This window comes from Choloepus didactylus, chromosome 3 (assembly GCF_015220235.1).
Source record: "Choloepus didactylus isolate mChoDid1 chromosome 3, mChoDid1.pri, whole genome shotgun sequence".
Classification (NCBI taxonomy): Eukaryota; Metazoa; Chordata; class Mammalia; order Pilosa; family Megalonychidae; genus Choloepus; species Choloepus didactylus.
This window is the reverse complement of record NC_051309.1, coordinates 45,503,750-45,521,395: the sequence shown is the minus strand read 5'-3', so window position 1 is coordinate 45,521,395 and position 17,646 is coordinate 45,503,750. Positions and strand designations below refer to the sequence as shown.

Sequence of the window (17,646 nt, the reverse complement as noted above, 5' to 3'; positions counted from 1 at the left end):
ACATTTCAATGCAAAATTCAGAACTGCTTTATAGAAAGGAAAGTGTGAGGAGGTTTGTTATCATTTATTTCCTCCAATATATCATTCAATTTCAGCTGTCTCCCATCTCAGAAGTAGCTACCCCATTTCTCACTTATGTGCCTAAGAAACATCTCCCTGGCATCTCATTCTTTCTGTCTTTCAGCAGCATTTCATTATTTCTTAACTGTCCCTCTCATGCTTTCTCCCTTTCTCTCAGTGATCCACGTGTCCTCATTTAGCAGTTTTCAGAAGCCAGGGAGAAACGTTGCAAATAATGTTAAATATGATTAATATCTTGAATTCCTTGAAATATGACATGCATGAGTTACAATGAAACCTCTTTTATTTCCCCATGAAATGCTTTTGCATAATGAGAAAGAAAATGTCCTCTATGCCCTAATCAGCCCTGACAGTTCCTGGACTCCCAAATACTTTTATTTATGGCATTATTTATTTCATCTCTAATAAATGGAGGTGGGGGGAGCCACAGCATGATCTGAGGAGGCTGCAAGGGAGAGGGAGACAATCTAGGGAGGAAGAACACAGAAGCTGAAGCAGCAAAGAAGAAAAAGAAGGTTTCCAAAGGAAGGGAGATCTGGGCAAAGAGAGGCCAAGGAACTGAACCCCCAGCAAAAGAAAATGGGTTACTTTCCCAAGACTAAAAGGAAAGCTCTGAAAAGGAGACTAACTTCAGAGTAGAAACACGAAGGTTATGCATTAAGGAAGAGAGATGTAACCAGAACTCCAACAGGCCAAATGAAGACTGGAGGCAGTAATCTGGGAGGGATTATATATGCTGGTATTGGCCTTGACCTAGTGGGGGGTGGGGGTGGGGGTGACTCCAGATAGAAGGAAGAATAATCTCTAAAGAGTGGCTGGGAAAGGCCCAGATACTCCTCTAGGTTGAAGATATCGCTACCCCCTGAGGATCCTCCTCCAAACCATGGAGACCCTTCTCTCATTCAAACAGCTACTGAAATTGTGTGTCCTCCAGAAACCCTTGCCTAGTGGCCCTGATAACAACAAACACAGCTTTTTTCCAATAGAAGGGCCCGCCGGATCTGGCGCTACAAAGGAGAAACATGTCTCTCAGTGAGAAGGTGATTTATTGACAGTGTGCAAGCAAGGAACTGGAGGAATCTTTCCCAAACCAGTTGGAAGTAAGGATGTGAGTTAGGGTATTTATAGGTAAAGGAATAGCAGGTAGGGGTCAAAAACTAAGTAATGGCCGCATGATACATTCTTGTTAGGTCAGCAATAATGTTGGATCTTTGTGAGGAAGACACAGGTAAATTTCTCAATCCTGTGCTGTCTCAAGCATGTCTTGTTGCTCCAGCTTCAGTGATTAGATATAGATATTGATGTGCAAGCTCTTATATGCAGGGTCTTCATGACTCTTTTCTTAGCTGACCACTTAGGAATGTCAAACTTTTGTCTTTTGAGGAGGAAGTCACCAATTCACTGGACCACAGGGTGTTCTTGACACTACTGTGTTATCTATTCCTTAAGCAGAATTGGTTAACGTCTGGTTAATGTCCTTCTGAGAACTAAGTACAAAGAGTAGACTGCTAAGACTGGATTAATAGAAAACCAGCCCAGCTAGTGTATTAGAAGATCCAGAGCTGCTTAAGTGAAGGAATTTTTAATAAGCATATTTTCCAGCTACCAGTCCCAGCTGCAGTAAGGAGATGGCTGGGACCTGCAGCAAATGAGAGCTCTCAGGCCATCTTAGTCCTGCAATTATGCTTACAAATATATAAAATGGCATTGTTGAAAGTATCTGTCTTCATTTGCCAGGGGTACTATGACAAATACCACACATGGCTTGGATTAACAACAGGAATGGCTTTCAGTTTGGGAGGCTAGAAGTCCAAAATCAAAGTGTTGACAAGGCCACGCTTTCTCCCTGTAGTCTGTAGGGTTCTGGTGCTGGCTTGCCACCATTTTTGGGGGTTCCTTGGCTTGCATCTCTGCCTCCCAATGCATGGCAATCTCTCTCTTCTTGTGTCTTCTCTTCTGGTTTCTAATTCCTGGCTTATTCATGTGTCTTTTTCTGACTTCTGCATCTTCTGGCTTCTCTTAATAAAGCCTCCAGTAAAAGGGATTAAGGCCCAGCATGATTCAGTTTAGCTACTCCTAAACAGGATCTTAGAAGATCCTATTCACAAATGAGTCCACACCTTAACTGATCATACATCTTCAAAGGGTTCCAATTACATATGTGTTTACCCCTACAGGAACATGGATTAAGATTAAGAACATGTCTTTTATTGGGGTACATGATTCAATCTACCACAGTATCTGTGGTGGTTCACTTCATGTGTCAACTTTGCTAAGTTATGGTGTCCAGTTGTTTGGTCAAGCACTGGCCTGCTTGTTAATGTGAGTGTACTTCCAGATTGGATTTGTATCTATAATCAGTTGATTGTGTCCATAATCAACAAAGGAAATCTCAGCAGTGTGGGGAGTCACCCAATCTAAACAGATAGAGAGAGGTCTTAAAAGCCAGAACTGAGGATTTCAGAGGTCAGAAGAGGAATTCCAATTCAATTTCATCATTAGTTCTTGCCAGAATTTCCAATATACCAGCTTCCCCTGGGGAGCATCACCTTTATCCAAGTTTCCAACTTGCAGCCTTCTCTACAGAGTTCACCAGTCCCCACCATGTAAGCCAATTCGTGTGAGTGTGTGTGTGTATGTAATATAATTTTTTGGTTGTTTCTCTGGAGATCTCTGATACAGTATTTAATCAGCATCCCCATCCCCAAGGGAGAGGTCAGGTCAATTTTTCCCCCTCAATTGCACAGAGTTTACTTGCTATGAGAAGAATGGGAACCCAAATGACCTGGATACATCCGTGCGGCTCAACCACACATTCCTGACAGTCTGTCTTAGGGCTAGTCTCTTCAATCCCCGAGAACCTCGATTTTTTTATCTGTGGAATGGGGATAATGAAGCCGTTAGACAGTTCCTAAGCGTCCCTATAGGCAACAAATAAAACAATGTCAAAATCTGATGCCCTGTCCTCTTTTAGGATCTGAGCTCCAAGGCCACAAGCTCAGTGAGCGCAGGGCCCCGCAGCCTGGAGAACACCGCGCGGCCACCTGAGCCAAGACCTTCAAAGTGTTCTTTTCAGAAGGTTGCGAGAGCAATTCCCGCTTGGCAGAATTCGCTGCAATGCCTTCCAAAGGCACACCTCACGACCTCACCCGGCCTTAACTACTACCACTCCTTCTGTGCAAGCCGGAGAGTTGGGGTCACGCGGGGCGAGGGGGGGCGCAAAGAACTCGCTCCCTAACTGGACCCCGCCCCAACAGCAGAAGCCGCAAGTCCACATCTGAGGCTCCAAAGTGTCTCCAAACCCGGGAGGTCCGGGGAGCCACCTCTCCCTGCCCGGAACCCCGAGTTCCCACCCTTTTCACCTGTTAGCGGGACGCACCGCTCCCCGCCCCATCCCTAGTCCCGGGTTCCCCTTTCCCTCCCTCTGTCCGAGGCGCAAACCCGGCGGGTAGACCCCGCGGGCCGCGGCGGCGCCAGGCCCCGCCCCTGCCCCCATTATCATTAGCAGATATTACCCTAAACACTTGCTCTTTACCTCCTTTCTCCCTCCAGGCATTGGCGAGGCGGCCTGTCAATCAGCGGTCGGGCGGCAGCCCCCCGCGCTGGGGCTCGGCGGTGCCAGCCTTAGCGACAGGCGGCGGCGGCGGCGGCCACGGCACAGACACACATTCTCCGACACGCGCGCACACTGGAAGAACCGGCGAGCGGGCGACCGGGTGGGGAGAGGACGTCTGAAGGGGCACCGGCCGGGAGGCGCAGGATGGAAGAGGAGATGCAGCCGGCGGAGGAGGGGCCCAGCGTCCCCAAAATCTACAAGCAGCGCAGCCCCTACAGCGTCCTCAAGACGTTCCCCAGTAAGAGACCGGCGCTGGCCAAGCGCTACGAGAGACCCACCCTGGTGGAGCTGCCGCACGTCCGGGCGCCCCCGCCGCCCCCGCCGCCCTTCGCGCCGCACGCCGCGGTCTCCATCAGCAGCAGCGAGCCGCCGCCGCAGCAGCAGCAGCAGTTCCAGGCGCAGAGCTCCTACCCCGCCGGGCCCGGCCGAGCCGCCGCCGCCGCCTCCTCGTCGTCGCCGTCCTGTACGCCCGCAGCGTCCCAGGGACACCTGAGGACTCCCGCCCCGCCGCCTGCGTCCCCCGCCGCTTCCTCGTCCTCCTCCTTCGCCGCAGTCGTCAGGTATGGCCCGGGCCCAGCGGCGGCCGCGGGCAGCAGCAGTGCGGGCAGCGACGGCGGCAGCCTGGAGCTCAGCGCAGGTACCAACTCGGGCGCAACTTTCCTTCCTGCCACGCTGGGGGGAGGGGGCACGGAATCCGGGAAGCAGAAACTGGGGCCTGGGGACTCCCTCCCGCGCGCCCGGCCTTGGCGGGAGGAACGCTGGGGGAGTACAGAGGGAGCTTACACGCGGCAGAGAGAATCCGGGCATCGGAGCGCACCCCGAAGTCCTCCCCGCGCGGGCACCAACTTCTAGCGGATTTCCCCACACTGCAACCGCGTCCCGGGCTTTCGACGGCGCGTGCGTCTCCTAACAGGTGGCGCCGCCGCTGGGATCCCGTGCCCGGGAAGCGCAGCGGTGGCGGATTGGGGGCCGGGACTCTCGGGTGGGGGCCGGGGAGGCAGCGCTTGGTTAGGTGGCTGCGGCTGGGGTTGAGGGACCAGCGCCCTAGGGTGACAGCCGCGGCCTCTCCGAGATATCGGCGGTTTCTCGGGGACACCCTCCGTTAATCCTCCACTGCTTTACTTGTTTCCTTACACTTCTTCATTTTCCCCTCCCTTCCTCCCTTCTCCCTTTCTTCTTCCTGCACTTGTTTTTCTCTCTACTTCTCTGCCTTCTAGTGCTCGTTTTCTCTACCCCTTTGATGCACTCTCACGCTGCTCTGGTCCACTCTTGCTCGCTCTCGGGCTCTCTCTCTTTCTTTTTCTCTTCTTTCTGGGAGCTTAATGTGTTTCTTGTGCGCGCGCTGTCTCTTTCTGTCTTCCCCTCTCTCTCCCCATCCACCCCTAGTCCCAGTCTGCACTGGCCCGGTGGAATTGGCCCTCGCTTTTGCCGCTGACTTCTGGGGAGGAACAGACATACCCGCCCCTCCTCCTAACCCTGAGACCGCGCGCCACCTCGGGCCACGCCGCCCCTGCCCTCCGGTGAGACGCTAACTGCCACGCTGCGATCTCAGTCCGGCCCCTCCCGGTGCATCTGGGACCCATAGGTCCGAGACTCCTCTCCTTTTACCGGAGCCTGCAGGCGGCCCCGTGGAGAAAGTCAGCTCTCCCTGTCCACCGACCGGGAGAGAGAGATGGGCTGGTGGAGAGGCTACAGTCTGGGGCCTGTTCCTAAGGGCGCGCTCTCCGCAAGCTGGGGAAGCGCATCCACGTTTATCCCGCTCATCAGAACTAAAAGTTCCTATTCATGCCTTTTAAGGCTCTTTGGAGACCCTCAAATTACATATATGGGTGGATTCACGGCCCTTTTTTACTACTGAAAATATAACAGCATTGTTTCTAAGTGAGTTGTAGATGCCTAAGCTGATGTTCTGTTGTTTGTCAATATTTTGACACATAAAGGATCTGTTTTGAGAAAGATAATCTAATTACAGGTTATAGTGAAAACTTGTTCTGTCACATCCCTCACTGATTTGAAGATGTTTGAAGGCTTTAGTGGGTTCTTATGTGGGTGTCCTTATTTATGGGTTTTTTGTTTTGTTTTTTTTTCCACTTGTTCTTGTCCCAATATTCTAATGTGTTTTTATATTCATTGTTAGGCTATACAACCACTTCCACTTTCCTCCTTATTTTTCTTGTTTGCCCCCCTTCTTAGTGAGGTTCCCATTCTTGTGCTCTGGGAATAGGACCTTTCTTCTGTACCACTTCTTAACCATGCTCATGTTTATTCTCAGACTCTGCTTTATCTTTTTTAATTTTTATTTTTTCCAGCAATTTCAGGTCCTTTTCTTTCCCATTTTTCTGTTTTGCATTCTCCTTTGGGTAGCTTCAGTTCCATCGTGCTCATTGGTTTTTGATAATGTATTTGGTTTTTTTTTTTCCCCTTCTTTTTCTTTGAACTTTTAAGATTCTTCCCTTCCATTTTGTATTCTCTTTTTAGTCTTTGCTGACTGCTCTTCAATCTTTGACTTCCCTTTCATACACTATAAATGCCACTCCCCTATTCACATCTTCATCCACAGTTTTAACCTTTCTTTTCCCTGCTATTTTTCTGAACCAGTCACTTCTTATCCATTCCATGGTCCCTTCTCTGGCATTTTCTTTCTGCTTTCTTTTACATAGAGTTTTGTTTGTCTTTTTTTTCCCCTCTTTCTCACCTTGTTCTGAATGTTCTCTTTCAATGTTTCTTCAGATGTCCTGTTTTTCTTGTCTCTGTCCCCAGGTAGAAATCACAACTCTGCTGAATCTAAAGGAGAGAAAGAGGGCTTTGTTGATACCCTTCAAACTTCTCAAGGCTGCTTCCTTTAATTTTTTATTTTATTTTATTTTAAAAAGAGGTTATAGAGAGACGAGCTTCATAGCACTAAGGGCAGGGAGACATGTTACTGGAAAGATAGGAATTGGATGGTAGGTTTCTTCCATGCAGGGAGGAAAATGGTCTGGGAGCAAAAAAAGGCCTCAGTACTAGCCATCGTGAATTGTGGTCATAATATCAATCACTGAAGGACAAAGCCGTCTCCTAAAAGACACAGTGATGTGAGTGGCCATCAGACAGACAGTCACCTGAAGAGCTGATTGGTTCCTTGAGGGACTAGTGGTTCCACTTTGAACCAATGAACGTGTGCACAGGCCATTTAAGCACACTGGATGGTAATGATGGTGGAGGTGGAGATTGCCTGTTGCACCCTTGCAAAAGCATTATTGCAATGTCTCAAGCCACCTAGTAAACTGAAAATAGTAATAAACATTGATGTGATAAAATGAGTCACGGATAGCAGTAGAGGCATAAGCCCATGACCAGAGTAAAAGCAACAAAAAGATGGAAAGGGTTGAATTGAATCTTATTTGCCATTAAGGGACATAACCCATTGAGAAGAGACATGTGATTAAAAATAGATTTTTTCAACATTCTTATAAAATCTTGTGAAGAGTATAATTTTCCTTAAAAGGGCTAATATACCATGGTTTTAAAAGCATATTTTTCCTCTGTGGGAGGCTTAGAGTTAAAACCCACGTAGATCTTGATATGCAGCCTAAATTTGGCATCAGGAAATGGGAAATTGCATCTTTAAGCAGAGTACAATCAAAAATGAATTACAATAAATCCTATATAATTGCATAGGTCATTCTCTTTAATGAGATTTTACTAACCTGACTGTCAAGCTTTTGAGTCAGGCAGATATTTTATCTTCTTCAACTGATAAAAGTGTCAGCTATAAACCACCATATAAATATTCATAAATCTACACATCTGTGGCAGCCTATCAGCATCATTCTTTTGGACATTAAAAGCATTCTAATTACTTTCTGTCTAGCAGAGCTGAAATGCTGCCTGTTATAGTATGTGCTTGGCAGGCATGATTGCTTTTGTTTGCCATCACAAATAGCAGCATCCTATTTTATATACCGATGGTCCAGAAAATATTCAGGGATTGACTGAGCAGGATGAATATTAGGAAGCACCATCTGGTTTTGATAGCACCAAGTATATTAACTCATCTGTTAATTTTTGACACATCATTGATTTATTTATTTAGAAAAATTGCATCCTGTTTTGCTGTGTTGATGTTTGCCATTATGAAAAAAAAAATTGGATGGCATTATTTTGAAAAAGAAATAGTTCATTGATTTAAGACAAGTGAGGCTTCCAAAGATGCTTTTATTTTCTAACTTCTATTTTTTATGCCACAAAGTCCTCTCTCATAAAAGGAAGTGTTAAATTAATGTTTGAAAGAAATCTATTTTGAACTAGTTGGAAATTCTTTTGGTAGATATAATACATGGATACGTGGTAATGGTGGGTGTCAAAAAGATTTCTGCTTCTGCATTTTTAATATTAATATATTTCACCCTTCGGTAGGCAAAAATCAAAAGGTTACCACCAATTTTGACTACTGTGATCTCCTTCATAGAAACAGAATACTCTTGGGGATGTACTGTGATGGGCAAATTCCATTCAAGGCTTTACTTATAAAGAAGGACTTTAAAGTTGGAAGCCTGTGTTGATTGCAGAGTTCCCATCCCTGTTCTAGTCACTTATCAGATTTACGATGGATTAAGCCAGTTAAATTTATAAGAATTTCTAGAAATGAATTTTTTAATTAAAAAAAAATCATGGTTTCATATTTTGGAATCACACTAGGCACAATTTGCAGCATGATATTATCTCCCAATAGACTACACAATAAAACAAAATAAATTAGAAGTAGTCATTTTAGAGGGCTTTGTGATTTTGATTTATTAACCTTTTATGGTGTTTATCTTTCGGAAGTTAGGGATAGAGTAGAATAATTTTAAAGCTCCTTTGTAAACTGTTGATTTTGTACTTCCCTGTTATCACTCGAGTGGAAACTCTTTGAGTAGGAAAAAAAATAGTTAAAAAAAGCAAAATACATGTTCACACTTTGCCCAATTAAGAATCATGGATCAGTGGCCATTCAGTTGTGTTCCTATGAAAACAGAACTTTTCTCCTTTTCTTAGTAATAACGGGCATCACAGAGAACTTGCATTTCTAATTACATTCTGTCTGGAAAGCTAAAGTATTGCTGCCTGCAATATGTATTAAGTGGAAAGATTTGCTGTTTTCCACCAAGTATAATAATATTTTTCATCACTCTCTCCAATGTATCAATGTTAAAATGCTATTCAAATGTTTCAAGGTATTGAAAAGGGGAAAAATTCAACTTTAAGGGTTTGCAGTTGCTCTTTTTGTTTGTCACTTCTGAGAACAAATTCAGAATGAAGCATTTTAAAGACTGACGATAAGAACTATTTTATGTTTGTAAGTATTTGCTGATACTCTGAATGCATTTTAATACATTGTCATAATGTAGTATGCTATGTAACGATTTTTCCCAGCATATTATGAGTTTACCCATCAATTAGGACAACAAATCATGTTGTCCCTAAGTTGGATTTTTTCCCATCAAAATCTATACCCTAATCTATACACTAATGTGATTTATCAATGTGATTAAGATACTGAGTGTTCTTTAGGACATTGGACAAATACACCTGATGAGTTCTTTCTAAGCAATTCTGTTTTAGCCTTCCTTCATATTTTGTCTCTTTCATCAAGGTTATGTTAAAAGTTTATATGCTGAAAATCAGTTGGAGCTATGCTGATTAAAATGCAAACAGTAAATACAATTCAGGTCTAGACTGGGATTATAGGATTAAAATGAATGGAAACTGCTGTTGTGCTTGGATTGGGAATTCCTAATCAGTTTCATCTTTGATTTTACTAATAAAAGAACAAAAGCCAAGGAATAAAGAAATGAGAGTACAGCATCTAAACCTTCCACTTGTTTGTTTTTGTCATTGTAAAGAGATGACGCCCAAATATTTGGGGTCTTTCCGCATTAAGTTTGGATTTAGAACATGAGCTCAGTTCTTCACTTCCTCCTGGGAGGTGTAACAATTCCAGCCTTAGGTATGTAAAAGATATTCTCCATATCCACTTCATCTGTTCTCCAAGGTAGCAAGCAGACTATCTCAGCTGCCTCTTCAGCCAAGTTCTGGGAGTTTCATCAATCATGATAGTTTCTAGCCTGAAATTATACCTGGAATTTGGCTCTTTCTCAGCACTCAAAATTGTGCAAAAAACAGGCTTTCATCTTACATTTGCAAGACTCAGGACAAGAAGTACAAACGCAGGCCCACATGCCAAATACCTAAGTAACTAAAAGGCATGAATCAAACTAATTGTTTAAAGGATTGTTTAAATTGTTAAATATGTTCTATCCACCTACCTTGACAAATACACCTTCCTAATGATCTGGAATGCCAGATTTGACTTTGGAATTTACAGACTCCTAAGAAGTGGACGGGAAAAGCCAGCCCATGGCCTTCTCTTCTCACTCCAAGCTTCCTCTGTCCCCAGGAGTCTCACATCCTCATGTTTTGGATGTGCCAGTCCAAACTTCCAATCTCGGGCATTATGGTGTGTCTGGAGGAGGATGGCTCAGGAGAAAGATGGCACGGGCCCTAGAAGCAGTCTGAGCAGGGAATTCATGCATCCTGGGTACCTCACCATGGGGAGAGGGTAGGCCGGAGGAGGAGGGTCAGAGCATGGGTCCAGGCCAGGGGTTCTCGTGCTTGGATCTGAGGTCAGTACTGCTCCTAAGGGTGAGGAAACACTATCCAAAGAGGAACATATTCCTATGGACTCTCAATCTCCCGAGGGTGGTCTTGCCATCCCCACCTTTAAGCAACTAAATCCAAAAATGCAATAAACTAAAGTTTATACATATTTACAAAAGTCCACCCCTATGTTCAATAGGTATTTCTTGAGGCTTGTGCTGGTCTTCAAACCCCAGTGGTGTGGTCACTGACTTCATGGAACATAACAGTCTATGCTCAGCTCCTGAAAGGAAGAGACCTGACCTCTGCTGGGCCTTGTGAGACTTTTAGAGAGATGCAGGCACAATAGCATTTTATAGGTTTTGGGCTTCATGCACATATTCGTATTTGATGGTTGGAAAGGGGGACTTGGAGCTCCCCAATACCTTAGTTACATCATAAAAGAATAGTGAGAGAAAGGAGACAGTGGAGCATTGAGTACTGCATGAAGGTTTCTTGAAATGTTTCAATGGTCGTAATTCCACGGTTTTCTAGATTTCTTATTGCAGTTGTACTGGCTTGTTGTCCCCACAGAAGCCCTCAAGCAATTCACCATTCTTCATTTTAAACGATTTCTTTTCCTCAGAAAGAAATGCAGCTTGTTAAAATTTCCAGAAGGAGCAGATAGCTAGTTACTTTTCTATCATAAACAGCAATTATTGGTATCCAAAGTCTACAGTGTTCTATTTATTGGTATTATTCTAGGTAGAGGGGAGAGGAAGTGGCGAGGCATCCTCATACCACCATGAAAACCCTATAAGTGCCCCTGTCTGTATTTCCAGTACACATTCTGGGTGGTGGTCAGGAAAAAAGAGAATCTACCTTGTGACATTTACATTTGGAATGAAATTTCAAGACTCTTAGACTGATAAAGTTAAATCATGTTGTCACTTTTTTATTTTGTTTTGTTTTTTCTTTGTTTTTGCAATTTTCTGCCTGCTTGCTTTTGCAGTTCACAAATTGATAAGCAATATGCTTTTGAAGTCATGTATGTGAATTAACTTTGGTTCCCACACCACATCCCATTTGGGGAGATTTGGCAAGCTAATCGGAGAGGCTCTAAGATGAGGCACTCTGCTGATTTTCAAATGATACTGAAGTAGGTCAGCCTAAACATTGGCCTTGACAAGAAACCCAAGTTAGCAGATGAATTAAAATTTAAGTCAGAAGGAATAATGGAACACAGATGTTGGATGACATGCAGTTTTGCTTTGGGCTCATCCTTTGACTTCCAAGGCTACCCTTTGTTTTACCTTAGATGTCTAGTGAGATCTTCAAAACACCTTATCTTTCTTATCCCACTTGCATCTGGGAGCAACATACACTTGGCAAGGATTCTATCAGTTGATTAATACAAGGGCATGAGGGCACTCCAGAAATAGACGTAATGATTGCTTTAAGTCCTCCTATCAGTGAGGAATTGAGTCTGCAGTGACTGGCTCGATTCATTAGAGGAAGGGCATTAATGAAGCCAACGGCGTCAGTTCAGACCTGTGCAGGCCAGTTAGCGCCAGAGAGAAAGGTGTGACCCAGCCATTTCCCAGGGAAAGGGACTGCGAGTGACTCATCAGGCACCCACCAGCCTCAGAACAGAAAGCTGTACGTTCTAATAGTGAATTCACCATGTCCTCTTGGTTCATCGCAGCAAGAGTGGGAATACATATGTTAATACTTTTCATTGTTAAGCTGGAAATAACAGAGGACCTTACCCCTTGCCCTTGACTGTCAGTTTGTGATGTGACTTTTCATTTGTTTCAGAGAGTCGTATGATCCTGGATGCCTTTGCCCAGCAGTGCAGTCGAGTTCTTAGCCTCTTAAATTGTGGAGGAAAACTGCTGGACTCCAGCCATTCTCAATCCATGATTTCTTGTGTAAAGCAGGAAAGCTCAAGTTATAACGAACGACAGGAGCAGTGTCACATCGGGAAAGGAGTCCACAGTCAGACCTCAGACAATGTGGACATAGAGATGCAATATATGCAAAGGAAACAACAAACTTCTGCCTTTTTGAGGGTTTTCACTGACTCCCTACAAAATTACCTGCTCTCCGGGAGCTTCCCGACTCCGAACACCTCTTCAGTCAGTGAGTATGGCCACCTGGCCGACGTGGATCCTCTGTCAACCTCACCCGTGCACACACTTGGCGGCTGGACGTCCCCAGCGACATCTGAATCCCATGGTCACCCGTCGTCTTCCACGCTTCCGGAGGAGGAGGAGGAGGAGGAGGAGGAAGGTTACTGTCCTCGCTGCCAAGAGCTAGAACAAGAGGTCATTTCACTGCAACAAGAAAATGAAGAGCTCAGAAGAAAATTAGAGAGCATCCCAGGTATCTCCCCATTTTATTTACAAGCAACTGCAACTCCTACTCCTACCAGTTGTCTTGTTTGTATGTATGTATGTATGTATGTATGTATGTATGTGTGTGTGTGTATGTGTGTATGTGTTATTTTTGGCTAGCAATGTAGAAAAGTTGAAAAAACTGGCAAGCACAAGGGGTCCTTAGCTTGTCCAGTGCCAATCAGGGATTTCAGAATGAGCCACTGGCTTTGCCCTGTCTGTGTTTAAGCTACAGTGTTCTTGGGTTTAGGCCTGAAAACCATAGTCCTATTAAAAGATGTCTCTATCATTATAAAAATAATTCCTAGGTGTGGTGCAATGAGATTGAAATTGCCAAGTGCTGTGATCCTGAGTTTCCTTCTAAAAGTGGTCCTGTTCCTTTACAATGGTTTCTGTATTTTAAAGGCTTTGATGTATGTGTTTTATTAATTAGTAAGTGATAGAAATTAAAATGAAATGATACTGTCAGAGGCAGGACTTGAGTTGTACTGAACAAATGGCCTCTTCTATTCCATTAATTTCCTTCATCTTTCTTGTTAGATTTAATCAGGCATAATGTCTTTTTAGCATGTAAAATTTCCCTTGAGATTAATAAAAAACTGTAAACAAAAACTAATTGGTTGAAGACAGACCAGTAATTAAGCTGGCCCAAAACCTTGTGTGCCCTGGCTAAATATGAGGTATTTTCTGCCTCTTAGAGACACTAGATTAGAGCAGTAAAGTTATCTTTTTGTTAAGATCTTCTCTGAGTCCGAATCTGTATCAGTCAGGGTTCTCCAGAGAAAGAGAATTAATGGTGTGTGTGTGTGTGTGTGTGTGTGTGTGTGTGTGTGTGTGTACATGAGTGATTTATTATAACTAATTGGCACACATGGGGGTGAGGGGGCTGGTAAGTCCCAACTCCATGGGGCAAATCACAAGCTCCAATAAAGGATGTTGACATCCTTAGTCCAAATTCCGAAGCCAGAAGTCTGGCAATTCTGGCAAGAGCCAATGTTGAAGCAGAGACAGAAAGTCTCCTTTTAACCTCTGAAACTCAGTTTTGGCTTTTCAGACTTCCCGCTGATTGGATGAGGAGATTACCCACGTTGTTGAGGGCAGTCTCCTTTGCTGATTGTAGAAGCAATCAACTGATTGTACATGCAGATCCCATTTTCACAGTAACAAAAAGGACAGTGATTGACCATAAACAACTGGACACCATTACCTAGCAAATTAATACGTGAAATCAATGATCACATGAGTCATTTTTTTCACCATTTGGAAAGGTACTGATATATCTTCTAGCTTTGAATTTGTTCCTGCATGTCTGTGGCTTTTAAAGATATTTAAGACTATTAACAAGACAATATATTCAAGCCTTTTAATCATCCAGCTTGTTGATAAAAATTTTTCAAGTATGCGTCTTCGGGAGTCTACACATTTCTTGATTGAAAAATTACATGCATGTACTACTATACAAAATATACTAAATACAAAAAAGCATATATAATAAATTTAAACATTTTTAGGCAGAAAAAACAGAAGTTAGGTTTTTTCCTAGCTCTGTCTTTGTACCATCCAGTTTGGTAGCTGATCTAGAAAGAAAGAAATGAAGAAAGTTACCAACTTGTTTATTAGTACATATAGGAGACAAAAACAAAAACAAGGGTTAAGAATTGCCAAGTCAGAAATTAGCCTTCTTCCTTCCTTTCTTTTAAAAGCATTCCCCAAACAGAGCCCTACAGATACTTCACAAATTAAAAGGTGGGGGGTATGACTTCCAGGAGTGGTGAAGGATTTTTTTTTTTGCTTTTTTTTCAATTTTATTAAGGTATATTCACATACCACACAAACCATCCAAAGTATACAGACACTGGCTCACAGTATCATCACATAGTTGTGTATACATCCCCATTACTCCAAAACAGAAATAAGAATAAGAAATAAAACCCAAATCCTCCAATACTTCTTATCCCCCCCATTGTTGGCCCGTAGTATTGGTGTAGTAAATTTGTTACTATTGATGAAAGAATATTAAAATATTACTATTAACTATAGTCCATAGATTGCAATAGCTATGTTTTTCCCCTTATACTCCTCCAACATTTTTTTTAATTTGTAGTAGTTCATGTAAGAACTTATTTATTTTTGTATTGTTAATCAGTGACATATATAACTTTAAACAATCACTTTCAATCAAATTCACCTACAATATGACTCTATTACTTATAATCCCAATAATGAGCTACCATCATCTCTATTCATTCCCAAACACTTAAGTTCAACTTTGTTAACAATTCTGTACATTAGGTAACCATTACCCCTTCTCTAGCTTCTGTATGTCTCTAGGTACCCATATTCTACATTTTAAGACTCTGAGTTACCTGTTCTAATTAGTTTATGTTAGTGAAACCATATAACATCTGTTCTTTTGTGTCTGGCTTATTTCACTTGGCATTATGTCTCCAAGGTTCATCCATGTTGTCACGTGCTTCAGGACCTCATTCTTTCTTACTGCTGCATAATATTTCATCGTATGTATATACCACATTTTGTTTATCCACTCATCTGTTGATGGACTCTTGGATTGTTTCCATCTTTTGGCAATTGTTGAATAATGCCGCTATGACCATCAGTATGCTATTGTCTGTTTGTGTCCCTACTTTGAGATCTTCTTGGGTATATGCCAAGTAGCAGAATTGCTGAGTCATAGGGCATCTCAATATTTAGTTTTCTGAGGAACCACCAAACTGCCTTCCACAGTGGCTGTACTGTTTTACATTCCCACCAGCAGTGGATAAGCGTTCCTGTTTCTCCATATCCTCTCCAACATTTGTGGTTTCCTGTTTCTTTAATAGCAGCCATTCTTATAGGTGTCAGATGATATCTCACTGTGGTTTTGATTTGCATTTCCCTAATAGCTAATGAAGATGAACATCTTTTCATGTGCTTTTTTAGCCTTTTGTATTTCCTCATTGGAAAAATGTCTAGTCATATCTTTTGTCCATTTTATAATTGAGTTTGTCCTTTTATTGTTGAGTTGTAGGATTTATTTATGTATACTGGATATCAAACCGTTATCAGATATATGGGCACCAAATATTCTTTTCCATTGAGTTGGCTGCTGCTTCACCTTTTTGACAAAGTCCTTTGAAGCACAGAAGTGCTCAATCATGAGGAGTTCCCATTTATCTTTTTTTCTTTCATTGCTTGTGCTTTGGGTATAAGGTCTAAGAAGCTGCCTCCTATCACTAGGTCTTGAAGATGTTTCTCGTTATTTTCTTCTAGGACTTTTATGGTACTGGCTCTTCTATTCCTGTCTTTTCTCCATTTTGAGGTGATTTTCATATAGGGTGTGTAATTTTTGTATATTGTATGAGATCGGGGTCCTTTTTCAATCTTTGGATATGGATATCCAATTCTCCCAGCCCCATTTATTGAAGACACTATTTTGTTCCAGTTCAGTGGATTTGGGGGCCTTACCAAAAACCAGTTGACCATAGATCTGAGAGTTTATTTTTGCACTTTCAATTCATTTCCAGGGATCAATATGTCTATCTTTGTGCCAGTACCATGCTGTTTTAACCACTGTGGCTTTATAATAGGCTTTGAAGTCAGGAAGTGTAAGTCATCCCACTTCATTCTTTTTTAGGGTGCTTTTGGCTATTCGAGGCCACTTTCCTCAAAGGAACTTCTGACATGAATTTAGAACAACTACAAATTAACAAACAACATCTATTGGTACTGAGATTTACGTGTACTTTTGGTGATAAACATTCATTATATTTTTTGTCAGATAATACTTGTGACAGACACCCTTCACCTTTTCCAGTTATTCTTCACCATTTTCTCAGCATTGCCAAGCCTTAATCTCTTCATTCTTGATGCAGTTCCTCATCCACTCCCTTGTTCTTTTCCTGTGGCACTGATAGTTTTTTTCTTTTCCGTAGGTTTGGCCACCTCCTTTTTTGGGTACCTACCTCCTCCCACTTCTAGAAGAATCATTAGCTCTTTTGCACTGTCCTCTGGAAAATCAATATTGTTTTCAAAATCAAAGTCTATCAAATTAAATACTGGTAAAAAGTATTATGTTCATCCTAGTAAAAACAGGAGACCTTTGACTTGGTCCCAAGGTAAAAAGAACATTAGTGTATTTACAAAGAAAATATAAGTATTATAAACATTTCAGTCTCTTCAGAGGTTTAGAATTAGATTATGTTCAGTTGTCTTGCAGGGAAAAAGCAAGAGGTGAAGTAAATCCATTCTCTTTTCCTGGGCTTGAGCCCTGGGGTTAGATGCAGAGTCATGGTGCTTGCCCTAGCCAGGAATGGACTGCACGGGAGACACTGGGTGAAAACACAAAGAATGCCCTAGAACTGGAGCGCTACTGGTTTTCCCAAGTCAGGGAGGTATGGGTTCAGCTAACACACAGTGCTATTTTACAACTCTCACAGCTCCATAAATTATGGTTGATTTATGCTACACACTATGAGTTTTACCCCAAAGGGAAATTTTCCATTCTTATTTCTCTTTCATGGGAGTTGAAGATAGTGTCTTGGAAATTAGTGGGCTTCACAGAGACTTACACCAACTCCTGAAGAGCTGAGCAGTACTCCTTAAGAGCCTTCTGTGGTTGAGCGTTCCAGAATGCAAAAACAGGTGACCCAAATATCCAGAGTTATTACTGTCAAATTCCTAATTCTAAATATTTGACAAGCTGTCTGTCCTTGATGTGTCCTAAGCAAATTTGGGGTTCAGTCCCATCCCATTACTTGAACATCTGTCTGTGAAGTGTCTGTTCAGAAATAACCCAGCATTGGCCTGCCATCAATCATTGTCCTTCGGTACTTCCTAAGAAGATGATCCTCTGCAAGTTCTTGAGCCCTCTTGATGATCAGACATTGAATGACACTGGTTGAAATTAGGCTAATGGTCTCCACGGTTACTATAAACATTGCAGCCCTGTTGACA

At 42.7% G+C, this 17,646-nt stretch overlaps 1 protein-coding gene across 2 annotated transcripts in view; it reads left to right on the top strand.

Moving 5' to 3' along the window:
- Positions 1 to 3,728: 3,728 nt before the first annotated feature.
- BEND4 (BEN domain containing 4) overlaps positions 3,729 to 17,646 on the top strand; it is a 41,297-nt gene continuing 27,379 nt past the window's right edge. For both annotated transcript variants that reach the window (XM_037829699.1, XM_037829700.1), the window contains exons 1-2: positions 3,729 to 4,334; positions 12,116 to 12,682. In XM_037829699.1, the coding sequence (XP_037685627.1) occupies positions 3,842 to 4,334; positions 12,116 to 12,682 (1,060 nt within the window). In that variant the 5' untranslated portion in view covers positions 3,729 to 3,841. The remainder of the gene's footprint in view (positions 4,335 to 12,115; positions 12,683 to 17,646) is intronic.